Source organism: Ictalurus furcatus, chromosome 5, assembly GCF_023375685.1.
Source record: "Ictalurus furcatus strain D&B chromosome 5, Billie_1.0, whole genome shotgun sequence".
NCBI classification, from domain to species: Eukaryota; Metazoa; Chordata; class Actinopteri; order Siluriformes; family Ictaluridae; genus Ictalurus; species Ictalurus furcatus.
Genome location: NC_071259.1, coordinates 23,188,033 through 23,206,050, shown reverse-complemented (window position 1 = coordinate 23,206,050; position 18,018 = coordinate 23,188,033). Strand labels below are relative to the sequence as shown.

Here is an 18,018-nt window from a genome sequence, read left to right as displayed (position 1 = left end):
AATACAGTTTTTAAATGATGTTATTTATTGAAGAAAAAAAGTTATCCAATACCAACTGGGCATCTGTGGGCCTTTATTTCCCCCCTTATTTACTAATTCCTCAAACCTATGAAACTGCATTCTTAATGGGGTTCAGCTGGACTAGACACAACCAGGCCTGATTACTGCAAACCCTGTTCAATCAAATCAACACTTAAATAGAACTTTTTCAACAGCATGAAGTTGGTTAAAAGGTCTTACCCAGTAATACACTATGCCAAAATGAAAGAAATTCCAGAAATGAAGAGGTAAAAGGTGATTGAAATGCATCAGTCTGGGAAGGGTTACAAAGCTATTTCAAAGGCTCTGGGACTCCAAAGAACCACAGTGAGAGCCATTACTGTATCTTCAAATGGAAAGACTCAGCACAGTAGTGAACCTTCACAGAAGTGGCTGACCTTCCAAAATTCCTCCAGGAGCACAGCAACTACTCATCCAGGAAGTCACAAAGAGCCAAGGACAACATCAAAGGAACTACAGGCCTCTCTTGCATCAATAAAGGTCACTGTTCATGACTCCATTATCAGACAGACACTGGGCAAAAATGGCTTCCATGGAAGAGTGGTGAGGTGAAAACCACTGCTAACCCAGAAGAACATTAACGCTCATCTGGATTTTGCCCAAACACACCTTGATAATCCTCAAACCTTTTGGGAGAATGTTCTGTGGATTGATGAGTCGAAAGTGGAACTGTTTGGAAGACAGGGGTCCCATTACATCTGGCGTAAACCAAACACAGAATTACACTAAAAGAACATCATACCTACGGTCAAGCATGGTGTGGAAGTTATTGCCGCTAAATCTGACACAAACAGATTTTAAGTTTAAGGGGCCAATTAGTTTTTCACATTGGTGATAGACATTGGATAACTTTTTTTGCTTCAATATAAAAACAAAACAATAAAAACTGTATTGTGTGTTTACTCAGGTTGACTTTATTTTATGTTGTATTTCGTTTGGAGATTTAAAACTGTTAATATGAGATATACACAAAAACAGAAGAAATCAGCACCGTATTGACATTCCTGTTGAATAAATGATTGAAAAAGCTCATTTTCCTTGTGGATTTGTTCAAGTATATCAACTTTATTAATAGGCGCTGTTTCAAAAATGATCAAATGTTTGCTTGTCGAAATATATCAAAAAAGCCAACAATTTCCATGGGGTGCACTTATTTTTTCACATGACTGTACACGAGCTCATTATTGGCTATTGTCACAGTGATTGACAGGGGAGTGAGCGAATTCCTTTCTGAATTCCAATTGCCACTGGTGATGCCATGAGCATCATAGCTGACCAGTCAGCATCTCTAACTTCACACTCGCATCCCAGGTGCACAATGTAGTGCACTCCTCTCTCCATCACTGTCCACTTCTTTACTTTCTCCTTTTTCTTTCTCTTATTTCTTTCCTACTTTTTTCTCTTTCATTCTTTTCTCTCGCAATCTTCCTCTTTCTCTCTTCTCTTTCTACTTAAGAAACCTTTCTTTCTTTCTTTCTTTCTTTCTTGTGTATACAGGAAATAAGCTACATGTATTTTGGTAAATGATAAATGTGCTTAATGAAAATATCGCATACTACACTTAAATTGTACTGAAGTATACTATTTTTTCCAAAGCGAGGACAATATATTCCTGAAATCAGAGCGCTCTTGTGTGATTGACAGGTTCCTTAGCAAGTCTGGAAATATACACTGGATGACACTGATGACATACTGAGTGTCCGATACCAAAGGCCTATCCGATTCAGTTGAGTGCGTTGTTGTTGACATGGTTTAGTCTAATGTGATATTGTGTGTCCTTCATTTACAAAAACTGAACTTACACTTTTTTCTTATGATTAACTCGAAACCATGTGAAATGTTCAGTTTATTTTTCCTCCTGTGGAAAAGAAAAACACACTTTGGAGCAGTGTTTTTAGCAGCAATTATTTGACTGCTGGGGTCAAAAATGTCAGGGACATTTGAAGAACATCCTTGTGTCTTCATCCTGTTAGCTGAACATTTGGAATGCTTGCTATGTGTGGTACCCAACCTCAGAGTCTTAAAAGTACTAGTTTCATGCCCAACACTGTAGTTGTGTGTCCTGCGGCTGCTTCATGTGGTGTCATTGCTGAACCTCAGGCTAAATCTGGCTGTGCAGGAAGGACCTTTCTACTACTTCACATTTTACTGTGACCCTGTGTGTTATATGGCATATAAAACTGACACAGAATTGCAGGAAATTAGGAGCGAAGTTGTGTGCTTTGTTTGCTTTGTGTAGTGGAAACTCAAACTGATATGGCAACGAGTGTTTGTTTCAGCAGAAGCTTGATGAACCGAGCCGTGAGCTCGCTTACGCACGCATGCACTTGCACGTAACAACACTTCGTACAGCAGTGTATTTTATTAGTGTGGCTCATTTAAAAGAGTGCGTCGCTTTAGCCCTTTAGATAAAAATAGTTTTTATGGCTTGATTAACTGCTACTCAGCTGGATCTGGCTTCGTATCTGTGTAGCTGAGAGGCGTTTGTGGTGATGTCATTGATTCAGGAGACAAACAAGACAAAGCACACACGAATAGACGGTGTGTCTAAAACACAAATAAATGCTACTAAGCCTGTATTCAGAGGCAGGAAGGCCTCGAGTCATGTCCAAATGTAATGTTTTCATACAATGCTGCCTTCTGAGATGCTTTCGTCCATGTATTATTAGCTGCCCTACTTATCCAATAATAAAAGAAAATGATGGCAGAAAACCCTGGAGAGAGAGGGAGCAATTTGTGAACAAATAACTTATTTGTAATTATTTTCTGACTTAAGATTTTGTTTCTAGTTACATATGGTTGTGTAGTCACAAGACATTTGGTCTATTTTCTCGACAGTACTTTATTCTGTCTCACCTAATGGACTATATCCTTAGAGACTGGTAGTCAGTGTCAGTAATCTTGCAAATTGGTGACGTATGCTGCATTCAAAGCCTGTTACAAAACATTTTCTTATAGGTACCTTTGACCTATTAGTCAGTATATGCATCAATGCAGCTGCCTTCTGTTTTTCTTATTCTCCTAACACTAATCGCTATTTAATTCAGCCCAAACCACTTAACATACAAACTTTGTTCAAACTGCATTTTGAAGATCTTTTGACCAACAATGAAGCTATTTCATTGTTGGGCAAATTTAGAATTGTAAAAATATTTTAGTTTTAATTTAGATACTTTTCCATTGACATACGTTGCCTGAATATTGAAATACATTGCCTGTCAGTTTGAAGTCCAGCTGCCACTGTTGATGTTACAATGGGCTTCACAGCTAACCAATCAGCAGCTCTGGTGTAACATTTTACTCACAGCACTTCATACTTTCACCTCATTCTTTCTTTTTTCTCTTTCTCTTCCTGTATTCCTCACTCTTTTCTTTCCTCCTACCTTCCTTCCTTCCATTCATCCATCCATTCATCCATCTGTCCGTCCATCTCCTTGCAAGCATTGTGTAATTCCTTCAGGAAATGCAAATCCAGTTGATGTACTCCAATCTCAGCAATGTAGACTTGTTAATCATGTTCACTCTGTCTGAACTTAACGCAATGAGTGTGGCCAGCCCCCAAGCTTCATGCTGGACCACATGAAAGGTTTAGCACTATAATCCCAATAGACAGGAAGTGGTTGCTTTTGAACTACAATGCTCTTTGGTTGATGAAGTGTTTAGTAGAAGCACAATGGCTTGTTTAATTTTCTTTTATATTTCTTGGAATGTGTTGAACACAGCTGTCAAACCAGAAAATCTGGGTGTAACGCTCACTTGTTTTGCCTCTGTTGTAGTCTTTTTGAGCCAAATAGAGGTAGACAGGTTTCTGATGCAAATACACACCTACACACATCTATCATGATGAAAGCATACTGCTAATTATTGAATTATCAGTATGCTAAGCCCTGTATGTCGTAATTATCCTACAAAATGCAAGCAGGTAGATCAGAGGTAAAGCCAGGTGGTTCCCATTCGGGTGCGCTATTCCCATGTTTACAAGAGACTGAAGGGTGGCTTATGTTGGCAAAGCCAGATTTGCGTTGTACCGTGTCCCTTGTACTTCAGTTTTTGAGAATAAGAGGGAGGTCACATTATTGTTAGATGAAAGTACATAAATGGTTTTCTCTTAAGTGGAAAATTTTAAACAATCAGCACTGAATGCTGACTGTATTTACTCTATGGGATAGGGCAAAGCCACTAGAGAGTTCTAACTATGCGATTTCTTAAATTGTAATAATGTATCTATAATGTAAATGTAATAAAACATGAATTTAATAATCTCCAGAAACTCACACACGCACAACAGCTTAGAGCCCTGCCCTTAGAGTAGGTTGATCTCCATGCTTAGCATCTCCATGCTTATTATTATTTTTTTTTTCATAGCAAATGTAGGCCGACAAGCCCATGACTGAAATAACCCTAGATGCCACTGGTATTGTAGCAAGAGACGGGCGGTGCTCTCTCACAATTTAGTCAACAGCGGGCCGAGCCATCAAGCCACAAATTACAGCCACCAGACGACACATACTTTTTCAATTGAGTGGAGAATCCATTGGAAAGTGGTTGTTTGTCCTTGTTCTCTTTTTAATCATCACAGCCTCAGGCAACATGTGGACCAAATGAAGCAATGAAACACCCGAATTCCAAAAAGACCTTTCCACTAAACTCATTTCTGGTTTATATGTATTCTCATAGCTCAGAGGCTGAGTTGGCATATTATATTTGCACAATATGATATGTGATTTTGATGCCAGTTGCTGTAGGCTTTCCTGGCATCTCGAAAGCATTCATTCTGCTGTACGCCATCTCTGCATGGCTTAGAGTTATGACTGTGAGATCAGAAGCATTTTAGGGTGCATTGATGCCATAAACTTTTAAAAATAACTAAAGCAAGGTTTCTTAAGAGCAGCTCCATGTCACTGTGACTGTTGTAAATCCTTTCATCAAGCCATGACATTATCAAGGCATTTGTTCATCAATTCCATCATCAGCATGGTTCTGCTTTTAATAACGCTGACATTAACGTATACGTGCAATGATGTAGGGTCCATGTAAATAAGTGACTTCAGAGATGCCCATGTGATTTTTGACTCCTTGCCTCATAAGTGGATTAACAAAGAGTGAACTAAATTACCTCAAGAAAAAGGACTAATTATGAGTACTTTATGTTCGTGAAGAGAAATGCCTCAAATAAATTCAAACTTGATCGTGTTTTACATTAGTATAAGACCTATGTTGTATCCAAAATATCAGCTAGATAAATAAGTACAGTATATAACACCTCACCTTTATAAATATATACTAGATTTATTAGTAAATGTGTTGCCAAAGCTGTTGAAACTATCATAGGCCCCAATGATACACCATGTAAATACATATGACCTTATATATGTTTAAAATGAAACACCACCATTGAATTCCCACAATAGTAGCCTGCTTTTCCCTCTCACAACTTCCTGTGAAACCTCAATGGTAAGCATAGGATGAAGATACCAGGTCTCTCCAGAAGTTTTCAGGGCCAATTAGTGGGCAGTAGTAGTGGTCTCATGTGCCCTCATGTAAAGTCTCACCCTTCCTGAGCTAAAGTAAACTAAGAGCCTCATATATGTAAGTGGTCCATCTGAGCCTTCAGTCCTCTGGGATTCAAAACCCACAAGCTTCTGTCCATATCACCCCATCTTCCTGTCCTGGCCTTCTTCTTGGTCCCAAAGGCCCGCACTGTGTCTATGCATGACCTGTACAGTCTCAGGCAACACAAAACCCAGGGGAGCAGAGGAAATCAGAGAATGGACTGGTGGTGGAAGCCTGCTGGGGATTTATAACCCTTTTAAAGTGATTGCAAATGTGTGTTTCTTTTTCTTTTTTTTTTTTATATCTATGGCACAGTATGTACTCTTTAATATATCTCCAACTGCCTAACACATCCATATTTGGCAGATTTGTGTATATTGTTTGGCTGAAGTGTAATAACGTGGAGCTCCAAGTCCACTTGAATTAGACTCCCTATTTTTCTCTTTTTCTATCCACCTTTCTTCCAAATTACATCAAAATTTTTGTGATGTCTATTTATATCTATAAGATGTAAATGTCTGTTTAATCTACACTATAGGCCAAGTAAGAAAGACAACTATGGAAGACTGCAAGTGATTTTTATATAGCAAGTGATATGTTATATACATATATGTGTGTGTGTGTGTGTATATATATATATATATATATATATATATATATATATATATATATATATATATATATATATATATATATATATATATAACCAGTATAACAAAAGAGTTGGTTACAAAACTTTGGCCTATACTATTTCTTTCTCCCAACCATCAGTTTGCTTTTAGTCAGTCCAAATCAGTCCTATCTGAGCTCTTGAGGAGGGGGTATGGAGTCGGAATTGGGGTTGGGTCAGCCGGGTTGGATCACTCTAAACCATTGCCATCTTTAAAGTATTTCTTTCAGCACACTGTATGTGTTGTATAGTTGGAGAGACTTTACAGCTCAAAGTCTCACATTCCAATGTAGATGACCTGTTATTTAATCACAGTAACTGATAAAACACCAAGGACCTTGATGATGAAGTACAGATTCAGGAAGCATCGTCTGGCTACAGGGATTGGCAAACAAAAAAAAAAAATCCTGGCTGTAAAAGAAATAAAGAACATGCCAGCAATGTTAAAATAGTGCTGCACTGCCTGACTGCAAAATACACACAAGGAGGCGCTTCATATCCTGAGTTAAACAGTGAGTGACCAGGTCATGCATGTAGAAGTATACACATAGGTCTGGGTGATATGACAAATATGATATCACGATACTTGAGGACATACGATACACTATGCATATATTGATATATAATTTAGCCAACAATCTGTCTGCAAAACAGTAGTAAAATAAACAAATATCCGATAAACTGAGTTTGACCGTACTTTTCTTTAATGTCTACAAAGACAGATTACGTCAAATCAACAACATCCATTCAGTACCATTTAATTTGTAATTATTAAAAATGTTAACCATACCAACGATATCCCAGAAAAGTGTATTGTGAAATAATTTATTATTTAATATATCTATAAATCGCCCAGCCCTATACACACATATTGGGTTTAGTATTTTGGTGAAGTAGTTCTAATGATCTCTGTATTACTGTAGCTACATAATGCTGCACCTCCAGCTAATCTTAAGAGTAACATTTAGCTCAGTAAAGAAAATATTTTGCTTATTATTATTATTTTTTTTTTTTTATAAAGCTATGATATATTAAGGACCAGGCATATGGCCTCACAGATTATAGAGACAATTGGTCCTTACAAAGAGCGAAAAACATTCCCACACATTCATTCACTTCCACACATTTAGCACAAACTTTATTTTGAAAAATTATTTTATTTTTATTGCTGTTGTTATTGTTTGTCTTATATTTTCAGTTCAGTCACAATGATTTTTTTTGTATCATTCTTTAACATCCTTATACTTTGTTATCAAAGCTTTGCCAATATATAGGTATTGTAATACACTGTAAGCTTGAGCCACTGACAGAAGAAAAGTTAACATATATAAAATTTATATATATATTTTCTGAGAGTAGTTTTGGAAAATGACCACCAGTGTGGTTTCACAATGGCAGTGACCACACAGACAGTGCACGTCACAGGGTGATGATCTAGACCTCAAATGCAGAGTCATACAGGAGGTGATGTCAGAGTGGACCTGCACTGCTAACCACAGTTGTTCATGGTGATGGATGAGTTTTCCAGGCTATATCAGCATCTCAGGGGGCTTCCCACGACCCCCTCTCTGTGCTGAGCTCACACTTCTGTCACACTCGTGATCCCTATGCCAGCTTACACTCACAGTGTGTGACGAGGACATTAGGACATTGCAGTGTGTTAATATATCCTCTGTGTTAATATAGCAGTTTGGTAAGCCTCCTTTTTTTAAAACCATGCTATCATCTTCTGTTTCAGCTGTCCTGCACATGTTTTCTCACCTTCACATTCACACCAAAATAAAACATTTCATGTCACTTTCAACCAGAGGAAGTGAACTCCATCACCAGCCAGCTCTATGGGTAGCTAACTCCTCTCCCAACTGTGTGAAAGGTTGTGCCGTCCAGTCAGAATAAAGAAGCCATGCAGTCAACATGAACACTGCCCACTCTGTTTCTCTCGTTCTCATTGACCCCCAAAACAAGCCAGTGCTACACCAAACGTCGGAAGTGCTATATTTAGGAACAATCTTTCCCAGAAAAAAAGCATCGGCCTGAATGTCTGAGCAGATCTTCAGGGTCCTGCCAGGGTCCAGTGGGCTGCCAGGCCAGACATTTGTAATAACAAACAGCCAGCTATTTTTGGAAAGAATTGTTCCAGTGATTTTAGGATATAGAATGCTAGAATTAGCTGAGGGGTGTTATCTTTATAGTGATTCTTTTCATTTACGTGCTATTATCACCTGATGCATCAGACAGTGTAGTTATCTGTTAATGCTCATGTAAATCATGTTCTAACAGGGTGCTACATCAATATATTTTATATATATATATATATATATATATATATATGTGTGTGTGTATATATATATATATATATGTGTGTGTATATATATATATATATATATATATATATATATATATATATATATATATATATATATATATATATATTCATGCTATTTATAATACATTTATTTTTCGCTGCCTCATGACACATTGGCCGGTCTTGCATTACAGGGTGTCATCATGTCTGTATAAACACGTAAGGTGCAAAATTAGGTCTAGAAGTGGAATGGCACTGCACACGTGTCTTGTGTTCAACACACTTAACACATTATGAACAGAACTATACAGCAGGTTATTTGTTCACACATAGACACACTTAGTGTACAGTATAAAGTATCCACTAAATTAAAGATTATGATAAAGATAATGTTGATATACACATAGATAGATAGATAGATAGATAGAAAGATCGACAGACAGACACCAACACTTTCCAGTAAGTGGATCACAAGGAGGCATAGATGATGTCAGACATCTTCACTTACTGTAATGAATACTGCTATAGAGCTAAAGAGCCGGAGCAAAGACTGGCACAATAACCTCCTTTTTTTTACAGCACCCATATATCTTCTCACATCTCTATCTTCACACTCCTGAGGGCAGCACTAACATGGACAAGTGCACATGTTCCTGATACATAACTGCTTTAACTTCCAGTGTGTGTGTTGAAATACAGGGCAAATATGTACTAAGTGTTAATCCCGATGCAACAATAATACAGCGGCATCTGACAACATCACTATATACTCTATCTGAACAATCAAGAGACAAAGGTATCCATTGTGTTCAGTAAAAAAGTCAGAACAAGTGCAGCTGTCACTCACCTTGGCTCTCATGACTGAGTTCTTCTGGTAGAAACAGCACAGGGCTGCAGTGATGGTCCTCAAAACACTGCATCTCTCAGACATTTCTGTCCCTCACTAATTCCTCAGTGTTCGAAAACTAGTAATCGGCACCTCCAGTTCACCTCCAAAACTCACAATTCATCACTTCCACATGCCTCTCATGTTTGGCAGCATGCTCACTTCTGTGTGTGTGTTTGTGTGTGTGTGTGTCTGTGGCAGTCACTCAGCTTAAGGCTGTGAGTGTGTGAGTGTGTGTGTGTATAAGACGAGCATTGCCTATGCCTCTCCATGCCGTTTCTCTAAGCCCCGCTCAGTCCATGTATGGAGGTGGGCTTTTCCCATGTGACCCCAGCATCCAGCCAATCAAATCAAAACCATTTTCAGACACAACATCCTTTGCTAAGCAGAGAGGGGAGGGTGAAAGTGGTAGTGGAGAAGCAAAGAGGGGATGTGGGGGGAAAAAGGTGAGTTTTTCCTATGTGTGTGTGGTGTTATAGGGAGTAAAAGACTGAGAGATGGCGTGCAAATGGGAGGGGAGAGTCAGGAGAAAGGTTTGACAGAGGCTGTTTCTGTACCCTACCATTGAAAACACCGAGCCTCAGTTGTACTCAATAGCTCCTTGTGAGTTTTCTAAAAGTGGATCTATTCTAGTTATACATTTACGGCCAATAATAATCAGTGTCTGTTTCTGGGTTTCTGCCTGGTGATACTCAGAGAACAAGGTTTTCTTTTCCCATTTCACCGGTTACTATTACACACACATTTCCACAGATACAATTGATTCTCTCATTCATTTTAATTATAATTATCCATATATTATCCATATAATTATCCAGATTATCCATATAAAATGCAGGTCTAAAAAGGTATTTCAAATTGAATTCAGTCCACTCAAACAGCTTCAGAAGCTCTAAGATAAATGTTGTACATGCGTAATCACTTCTCTTTGAAACGTCACACGTTTCATCATAACATCTTTGTCTGTGACTGCAATAGTCGAAAATTCTGAGGAAATGAACAACTTTGTATTAACACGCAGTTTTTAATGAGGCAACCATCTATTACATAAAACTACTGGAAAAGGGGAACAATACAGGAAGTGGTTAAGTTATGAATACAGGTTATGAGTTGAGCTGGCTTCTTTGAAATACATTTACTGCTTGCAAGTGTATGCCTGTGGTAAAAAAAAAAAAAAATCATCTCGGGATACGATCCAGAAACAAGGGGTGTGAAATGAGCAGATGGAAACAGGGTCACTGACACCCCTAAAACGAATGAAAGTTTACTGCACATTTCAAGGTCAGTCTAGTCATGTAGAGACGGTAAGTGTTTGTGTGAGTGTGTGTTCATTTATGAGGCTACAACAGCCTGTTTTCACACATCCCACTGAATTTGAGTGTAACATAAATAGTAAAAGATCATGTGCAATTTGGAGTGAGATGGTAAATCTTTAAATGTAACCTAAGCTGATTTTGAAAATAAACAAATAAATAAATAAATACTGTATATATGAAATACTTGTTCATCATAACCTTTACTAAACCAGGTCTTTAAACCATACAAGACTTTCTCTTGAAATTTGATTTCAGTCCAGGCTTTGGCACAGTGATAAGTAAGAAATAAAGCAGAACAGGGCATGCTGTTATAGAAAATAATCAGCAGTGTTGTGGAGAGATGCGCGCCAATGCAAAGTGTACTGCGAAGCCGATTATACTGTGATACCCTGAAATTGATTGTTTTCTTATAACACTATGTCCTGAAGTGTTTATTCCTCTTATATCACAGCAGATATTATTAGGCTTAGATTATGTAAAGCATCCATCATATAATCAGTCTCTATATTATTTCGCAATTTTGCGATCGCAGAAATGAACACGAAATCAAGCAAACTGCACAATATTCGCAGGAGCTTGCAAGGTTTTTTTTTTTTTTTTTTTTAATTACCGCAGATTTTCTGCTGATTTGGGCCAAAACGCGTCATGTGGCATCATCACAACATGCATTCAGCCAAAGCCCTCTTCGATTCATGTGTGTCGAACATGAGTACAGCTAAAAGGTCTCATTTACCAACAAACATCACTGCGAAAGTGCAATTCAAGTAGTTTTCCACCTAAAACCACAAAAAAAGGTAGCAAAATCAAGCATTTATAGCCGCAACAATCACAAAATCCTGTATGGACTGATATTAAAAAGCACGCATTAATATAAACTTGTGTTGTGATTTGCAGCCGGTACTGTTCTGAGAACCGTGCTGTTGTAGAACCTTCTGAGCAATCGCATGCAAGAATTCAAAAGCACTGTGGTATAATTGTTATTATGATGTAAACAATTTTTTTTTTTCATGAATAGGACTTGAACACCATACATTTTCTAAATTCCTCCTATTACTACTAAGAGTATTACGAGTGACATTTATAGACCAGGCAGAGCTGCTCCTCTGATGCATTAATATGAAAGAGCGTGAGAGCATTGTGATCATAACTGACAGCTCAGTGTTCAGGGAGCAGCATGGTAGTGTCCTGTTTCAGTCTGCACTCAGCTCAAGGAGAACAGTAGGGGGCTTATGGATAAAAATATTACCCAGCGGGGGTCACTCTTCCCCATCAGGCTGTTCTGTCACCCAGCTGCTCTGATCCTCTGCAGGATCCTCCAAATGACCACACCTCTCCCCATGGGGCTGTAAACACCGGCCGCTCACTCACGGACTGAACACAACACTTAGTGTTATTGCACTTATTGCAGCTAGCTGTCTGACTACACGGGACTTCCTGAAAGGGGTGAGGGCAGACGGGGACTTTCTCTTGATTAGTGACATTATTAAGAGTATTAGGAATCCCGTCATTTCCACTGAGGGAAATCTGTCTTTGGCTGGAATGATATCTGGAATGAGCATGAGCAGCATGTGAAAGTCTGGGAGATTCCAATATAAAGCTCAGTATGATGGCAGAAAGTTGACTGAGTCTGGGTTAGTGCATATGTGGATGCAAGAATCAGTAGCTCAGTTATTGCGCACAGAACTACATGCAATTATAATTTCAAGATGTTCTATTAGTTGCTCAGTCTAAATCTGAAACTGTTATTTAAATGTAGACTTTTAGTACCATTTTTAGAACACCACCTCAGCTTTCAGTCAAAAAAAAAATCATCTTTCTAACTTGTTTATGACATGACCAGAAATAAAAATGTATGTGTATGTATGTATATATATATATACATATATATATATATATATATATATATATATATATATATATATATATATATATATATATATATATAGAGGGGGAGAGAGAGAGAGAGAGAGAGAGAGAGAGAGAGTTTATCCACTTTAAAGGCAAACATTCAGTGTCTACAATGCTTGAAGAAGTCCACACTTTAGAGAGCAGTTGAAATCTTTGTACCGTTACTAGCTTTAATTGCACCAGAATTATTTTGGGATTCAAACGGTTGGTTTTTTATCAGCAATGGCCTGTTCTTTTTTCCCCCCTATTACTTGTAAGAGGTAAACAAAGACATTATGAGTCCCTGGCACACCCTAAGAACCGTTCAGGAATGTTCTCCCAGAGTCCCAGAGGTTCAGCTCCCAAACTAGCTAATTACACTCAATAAAGCTCCAGAGCCCTGCAAGCAAATACATTTTTTCATGGCTCAGTGGGAAATGGAGTCTGCTTAGTGTTTTTTTTTGTTTTTTATTCGTGAGAGTGAAAATGAGTGGTTTAAAAACAGAACTTAGGGAAAGGAATGCAGGTCAAGAGAAAACATACTGTATATCCAACCTCAGAAATGACCTGACAGTTGGCTGCATAGTGTGGACGCTTGCTTAATTGTTGTATCCCGTCACTCAGATCTGTGCATTGATAAGTAACTTCATGTGGGTGATATGGATACAGTGATTCATGTGAACACAGTGAGGATATCTGGACTTTAGAACACAGCAAGGACAAACAGAGTGTTATAATACTGTACACACAACATTACACCCTCTCTCTGTCAGATATGCACACATATATTCACAAAAACACACAAGTTCCTGTCAGCAGAGGATAAATAATGTTCCCCTGCATTACACATGCAGGTATGATAGAAGTTTTAAAGATTTCAGGGCAACAATCTGGTTTCATCACAAAACTTACTTTTTTTGGCTGCTGCCCAATAATAAATAGATTAAAATGTTGTTATTTGACAATGAAAACCATATAATCATTTACATGGTGATGCTTCCTGTAACAGTCTGTACATTTTCTGCTACAGGAGTCTGATATAAACAGAGGAAATGACTCTTTAGAGGTTTAATAACATAACAGACATTCCATCCATCCATCTTCTACCGCTTACTCCTTCTTCAGGGTCGCGGGGGAACCTGGAGCCAATCCCAGGGAGCATCGGGCACAAGGCGGGGTACACCCTGGACAGGGTGCCAGTCCATCGCAGGGCACAATCACATACACACTCACACCCATTCATACACTACGGACACTTTAGACACGCCAATCAGCCTACCATGCATGTCTTTGGACTGGGGGAGGAAACCGGAGTACCCGGAGGAAACCCCCGCAGCACAGGGAGAACATGCAAACTCCGCATACATATGGCCCCGGCGGGAATCGAACCCCGGACCCTGGAGGTGCGAACGTGCTAACCACTACTTTAATGAATACATTGGAAAATTGCTGGGGTATTAGAGTAATAAAACACTTCAGCATGTGCTGTTATTGGAAAATAATCAACCTCACACCACCTTGTCTTTAATTTTCCTATAACTGCATGTGCTGTTTTGTTTAAGTTTTCCTTGTTTGTTATTTAAGGATCTAGCAAATCTACATGATAAAGTAAAGTCTTTAAACTAGTCAAATGAACACATTTTGCCTTAGTAATTAAAATGGACGGTATGTGCACAGCAGTTAACGATTGCTTTGACCGAATGAACAATTTTAATATAAAAATCTTTTCGCTATAAGGCAGTATGAAGTATCAGTAATATTATTAGTACCATTATACCTTGCTGTGATCAAATTATATAATACCAGAGCACAACCCAAATCGCCGTTCACATAATCCTCCTTTGAGCTTTCCACACCCAGTTGCTGTGTGATAAACAGATATTACCACTAGATGGAGTAGTGTAGCAATATTTGAAATGTGTTTTCAGTGAGAGAAACTATTTCTAAATGTCTCCTTTTAGATCTCTTCATACTAGCTAGTCATTTTTTGCCTGAAGTATTCATTTGGCTCAGTGTGCATGCCGGAAGCACATGAGAACCATTCGAACCGTACACAGGTCCAGTTGTGGTGAGTGCAGGCCTTGTTTTATGTCAGGTGTATTTAACAGCAGCTGATTGATGGGATTGGTGTCAGTCCTACACTGAAGACCTTGTGAGCCAAAAGTAGTTAGGCAGAATTTTTATGGCACTCATCACTGACACAATGGCTGTGTAGAGAGAAAGAAACAGAGGGTGGATCTGTCTCTAAACTGCAAGCAACACTTTTAAATTAGCTCAAGATATAGTGCCATTGATCCACTCTGTAAATGTCCGTAATGGCCAAACATTATTCTGCAGTAGTATCTATCATTGCTTAATGAAAAATATTTCTTGTTCTTAATTGTAATTTTTTTAAAAATCCATATGTAGGCCTGTACTTTTTCTTAACCCAGCTTAACTCATTAAGCCTAATTGTTCCAGTTAAAGGGGATCTAAGGTTGACGGATGGTCTGGCTCAATAAGGATCATTTGTCTTCAGCTGCTGATTTAAGGCCAGCTGTGCTCTTAATCATCCATGTTATGATATCCGCTGCTGGAAGGCATTACAGAACTGACCTGAGATCTGTGCTGAACCTGCTGGTCAGTCTGCATGATTGTGTGAGCTGAGACTAAGAGCTCAGACTGGCTGAAGGGGTTTCTCACAAGGCTCAGAGCACAGCAGATCTCACAGTGGGAACACAGGCACATTGTTCATCCTAAGCTTTTTCATGAGCCCTTAGTAGATTACTGTGCGACTGGCTGTGTGTTTGTGAGAATCAGAAGCGTGTCAACTGCTCCGGCTAGAGGTTTCTGCTTCAACACTCTGAGGTCAGCTGTTTGTTAAGTAGCTTGTACCTTCTTTATGACACTTTAATATACTTTTTTCTACCTCCTTCTCTATTTGACAGTCATCATAATGACAGTTTCCTGTGGAGTCCCTAAGGCCAGTCATTTTTAAAGCCTTGGCTACTCAAAAACATCTGACAGTCACAATGTGTCCTGATTGGTGCAGGCTCTATCTGGTTTCATCTATGAAGAGTATAATTCTGCTACTGTAATTTATGCTGCTTCCTCCTGCTCTCCAAAACCTCCTCAACCCCCTGGGGTAAGATTGCATTCCCCACCCAATGAAGCACTGATATTTTTAGACACTCTTCTCCAAGCAGCTCATACCCTCCCTCCTCCCCTTCAAATCATCTTTGATGATAATATCCATGTCACGTCAGAAAAAAAAAGCGATCTCCGGTTTACATGCAACACTAGCTGGACCAGTGATTGACGTCATAGAAACCTGAGGACATGATGGTACAATGCGTGTCACTTTCACTTAATCATGCCATGCCGTATATAGAAATAACTCACTAGTACCAGAGCTACTGAGAATTTGTAACCGTTACGTCTAACCAGAACATCCAGCTTTGGCTAGAGGTTATTCTTTTGTACTAGCTGGTATAAAGGGACAAGCAGAACTGAACCATCCCTCTCTTTCAAGGAAAAAATAGATAAAAATCGTTATCACATGTTAACACATGGTTAAAGTGGGTTAGTTTTTTTTGTTCGTTTACGCTTGTGGAACACCACCAACAGTTATAAGTAAATATACACAGAATGGTATTGGGGCTGATTTCTGTTTATACCATACATTAAATTCACAAAACCTATTGATGAAAATCATGTCACATTCATTTTGTATGCATTAGGATTCATTTATTTACAATGACACGTCATCAGCAACGACTGAGTAGGCACACATGAAACACAACAGTTTATTTATGACAAATGACATCTTAGCAAGTGAAACTATTTTTGAATGCAAGCTCCGTGCACACAGGGAAGAGGCGGGATTTGAACCCCCAGCCCCAGAGTTGTGAGGCAAGCGTGTTAATCTCTAAGCCAACATGCCCCCCCAATTTATCTAGTAGTTCTTAATGTAAGCGAATCATAAACCAAATAGAGCATAAGATTATTAAACCTACTTTTAGACATTTTTACTAATTTCAAGCTTTAAAATTTCTTATTCATTTCTCAAATAATTTTGCTTTTTCCATGGAAAATAAATACTTAAATGAGCTAAATTTTCTAGCAATAGAACAAGAGTATTTCATATGTAAAAGGAGGCTTAATAATCTTAGATTTGGTTAATTGTAATCTTAAAACAGGAAATACTAGACAAATTTCACTAGATTGAATATATTTTCCCTTGATAAGATGTTATTTTCTGGCACCCTGTCCAGGGTGTACCCCGCCTTGTGCCCGATGCTCCCTGGGATAGGCTCCAGGTTCCCCCGCGACCCTGAAGAAGGAGTAAGCGGTAGAAGATGGATGGATGATGGAAGATGTCATTTTTTGTAGTCTAATTAACATTAAACATAAAAAAAATGCCTCTGGAGAAATGAAAGAAAATAGACTAAGCAAACGTTGTCTCATCAGAGTACAAACATTTTTCGGCTAATGACAAGTTTAGAAGCTTAACTTCTAAGCACCAAAATCAAGCCACAGGAAATGAGAAAAGTACACTTGCACTTTGATGCTCGACCATGGTTCTTCTGTGTTCAAATTGGTAACCTCCTGTTAAACGTGATCAGCAGAGTCTAAACCAGGCAGGTTGATAACTAAACTGAATATGGAAACAGCGGCTTACACACAGTTTAAAGGAGCCAAGTTGCCAATGCATAGCGTAAGTCATATATGGATTCATAGACACAAATTCTGTGCATTCTGAGGTTTATTCCATCAAGATCCTGCTACAGAAAGAGTGTGATACAGATCCTTCCTCCTACAAGTTGTCCATGTGCCACATGTGATAATAAAGTGTCTGTCACCATCATGTCAGGTTAGCGGATCACAGGAAATCCTACACCAACTACTGAAGTCAAGCCAAAGTACACTTTCACTAGGGAGATGTGGCGAGCGAGTGGTTTAGAGAATTAACAGAACATATTGCATTAGGGCATATTAGCTTGGGATAGAAGAAAACCAATGAACATCTTGTATCTAAGCCTAACAAATCTAATGGGAGTATATTAGGAACCCCACAGGAGGGGACCCAAGACCTCCCTTTCACAACTTGTGAAGCACACATACATGCAAAGACATCTCCATATTCCGAAATGATTTTGAGTATAAACTCAAGGATTCTGATAAAGCGGGTACACGATGTGGAGTTGTGGGTGCACAGTTGTTGACAACAAACATGACACTGACACTAATAAAACCTTGACCCTTCAGCACTTGTTGCTTAATTTCCAATATTCTGGAAGGTTTTTCAATTCCCAAAATCATTTCCTGCACAAGTCTTATGCCCTTGCTTCATTGGATATTA

The 18,018-nt window shown here is 38.6% G+C and overlaps 1 protein-coding gene across 4 annotated transcripts in view; it reads right to left on the bottom strand.

Moving 5' to 3' along the window:
• Positions 1–18,018, bottom strand: part of bcar3 (BCAR3 adaptor protein, NSP family member) — a 91,491-nt gene that overhangs the window by 17,237 nt on the left and 56,236 nt on the right. The window contains exon 1 of one of the 4 annotated variants that reach the window (XM_053625322.1): positions 9,436–9,888. The exons of the other annotated variants lie outside the window; for them this stretch is intronic. Coding sequence (XP_053481297.1) covers positions 9,436–9,519 — 84 coding nt within the window. The 5' untranslated portion in view covers positions 9,520–9,888. Of the gene's footprint in view, positions 1–9,435; positions 9,889–18,018 lie in introns of those variants that run through there. 4 annotated transcript variants of the gene reach the window in all.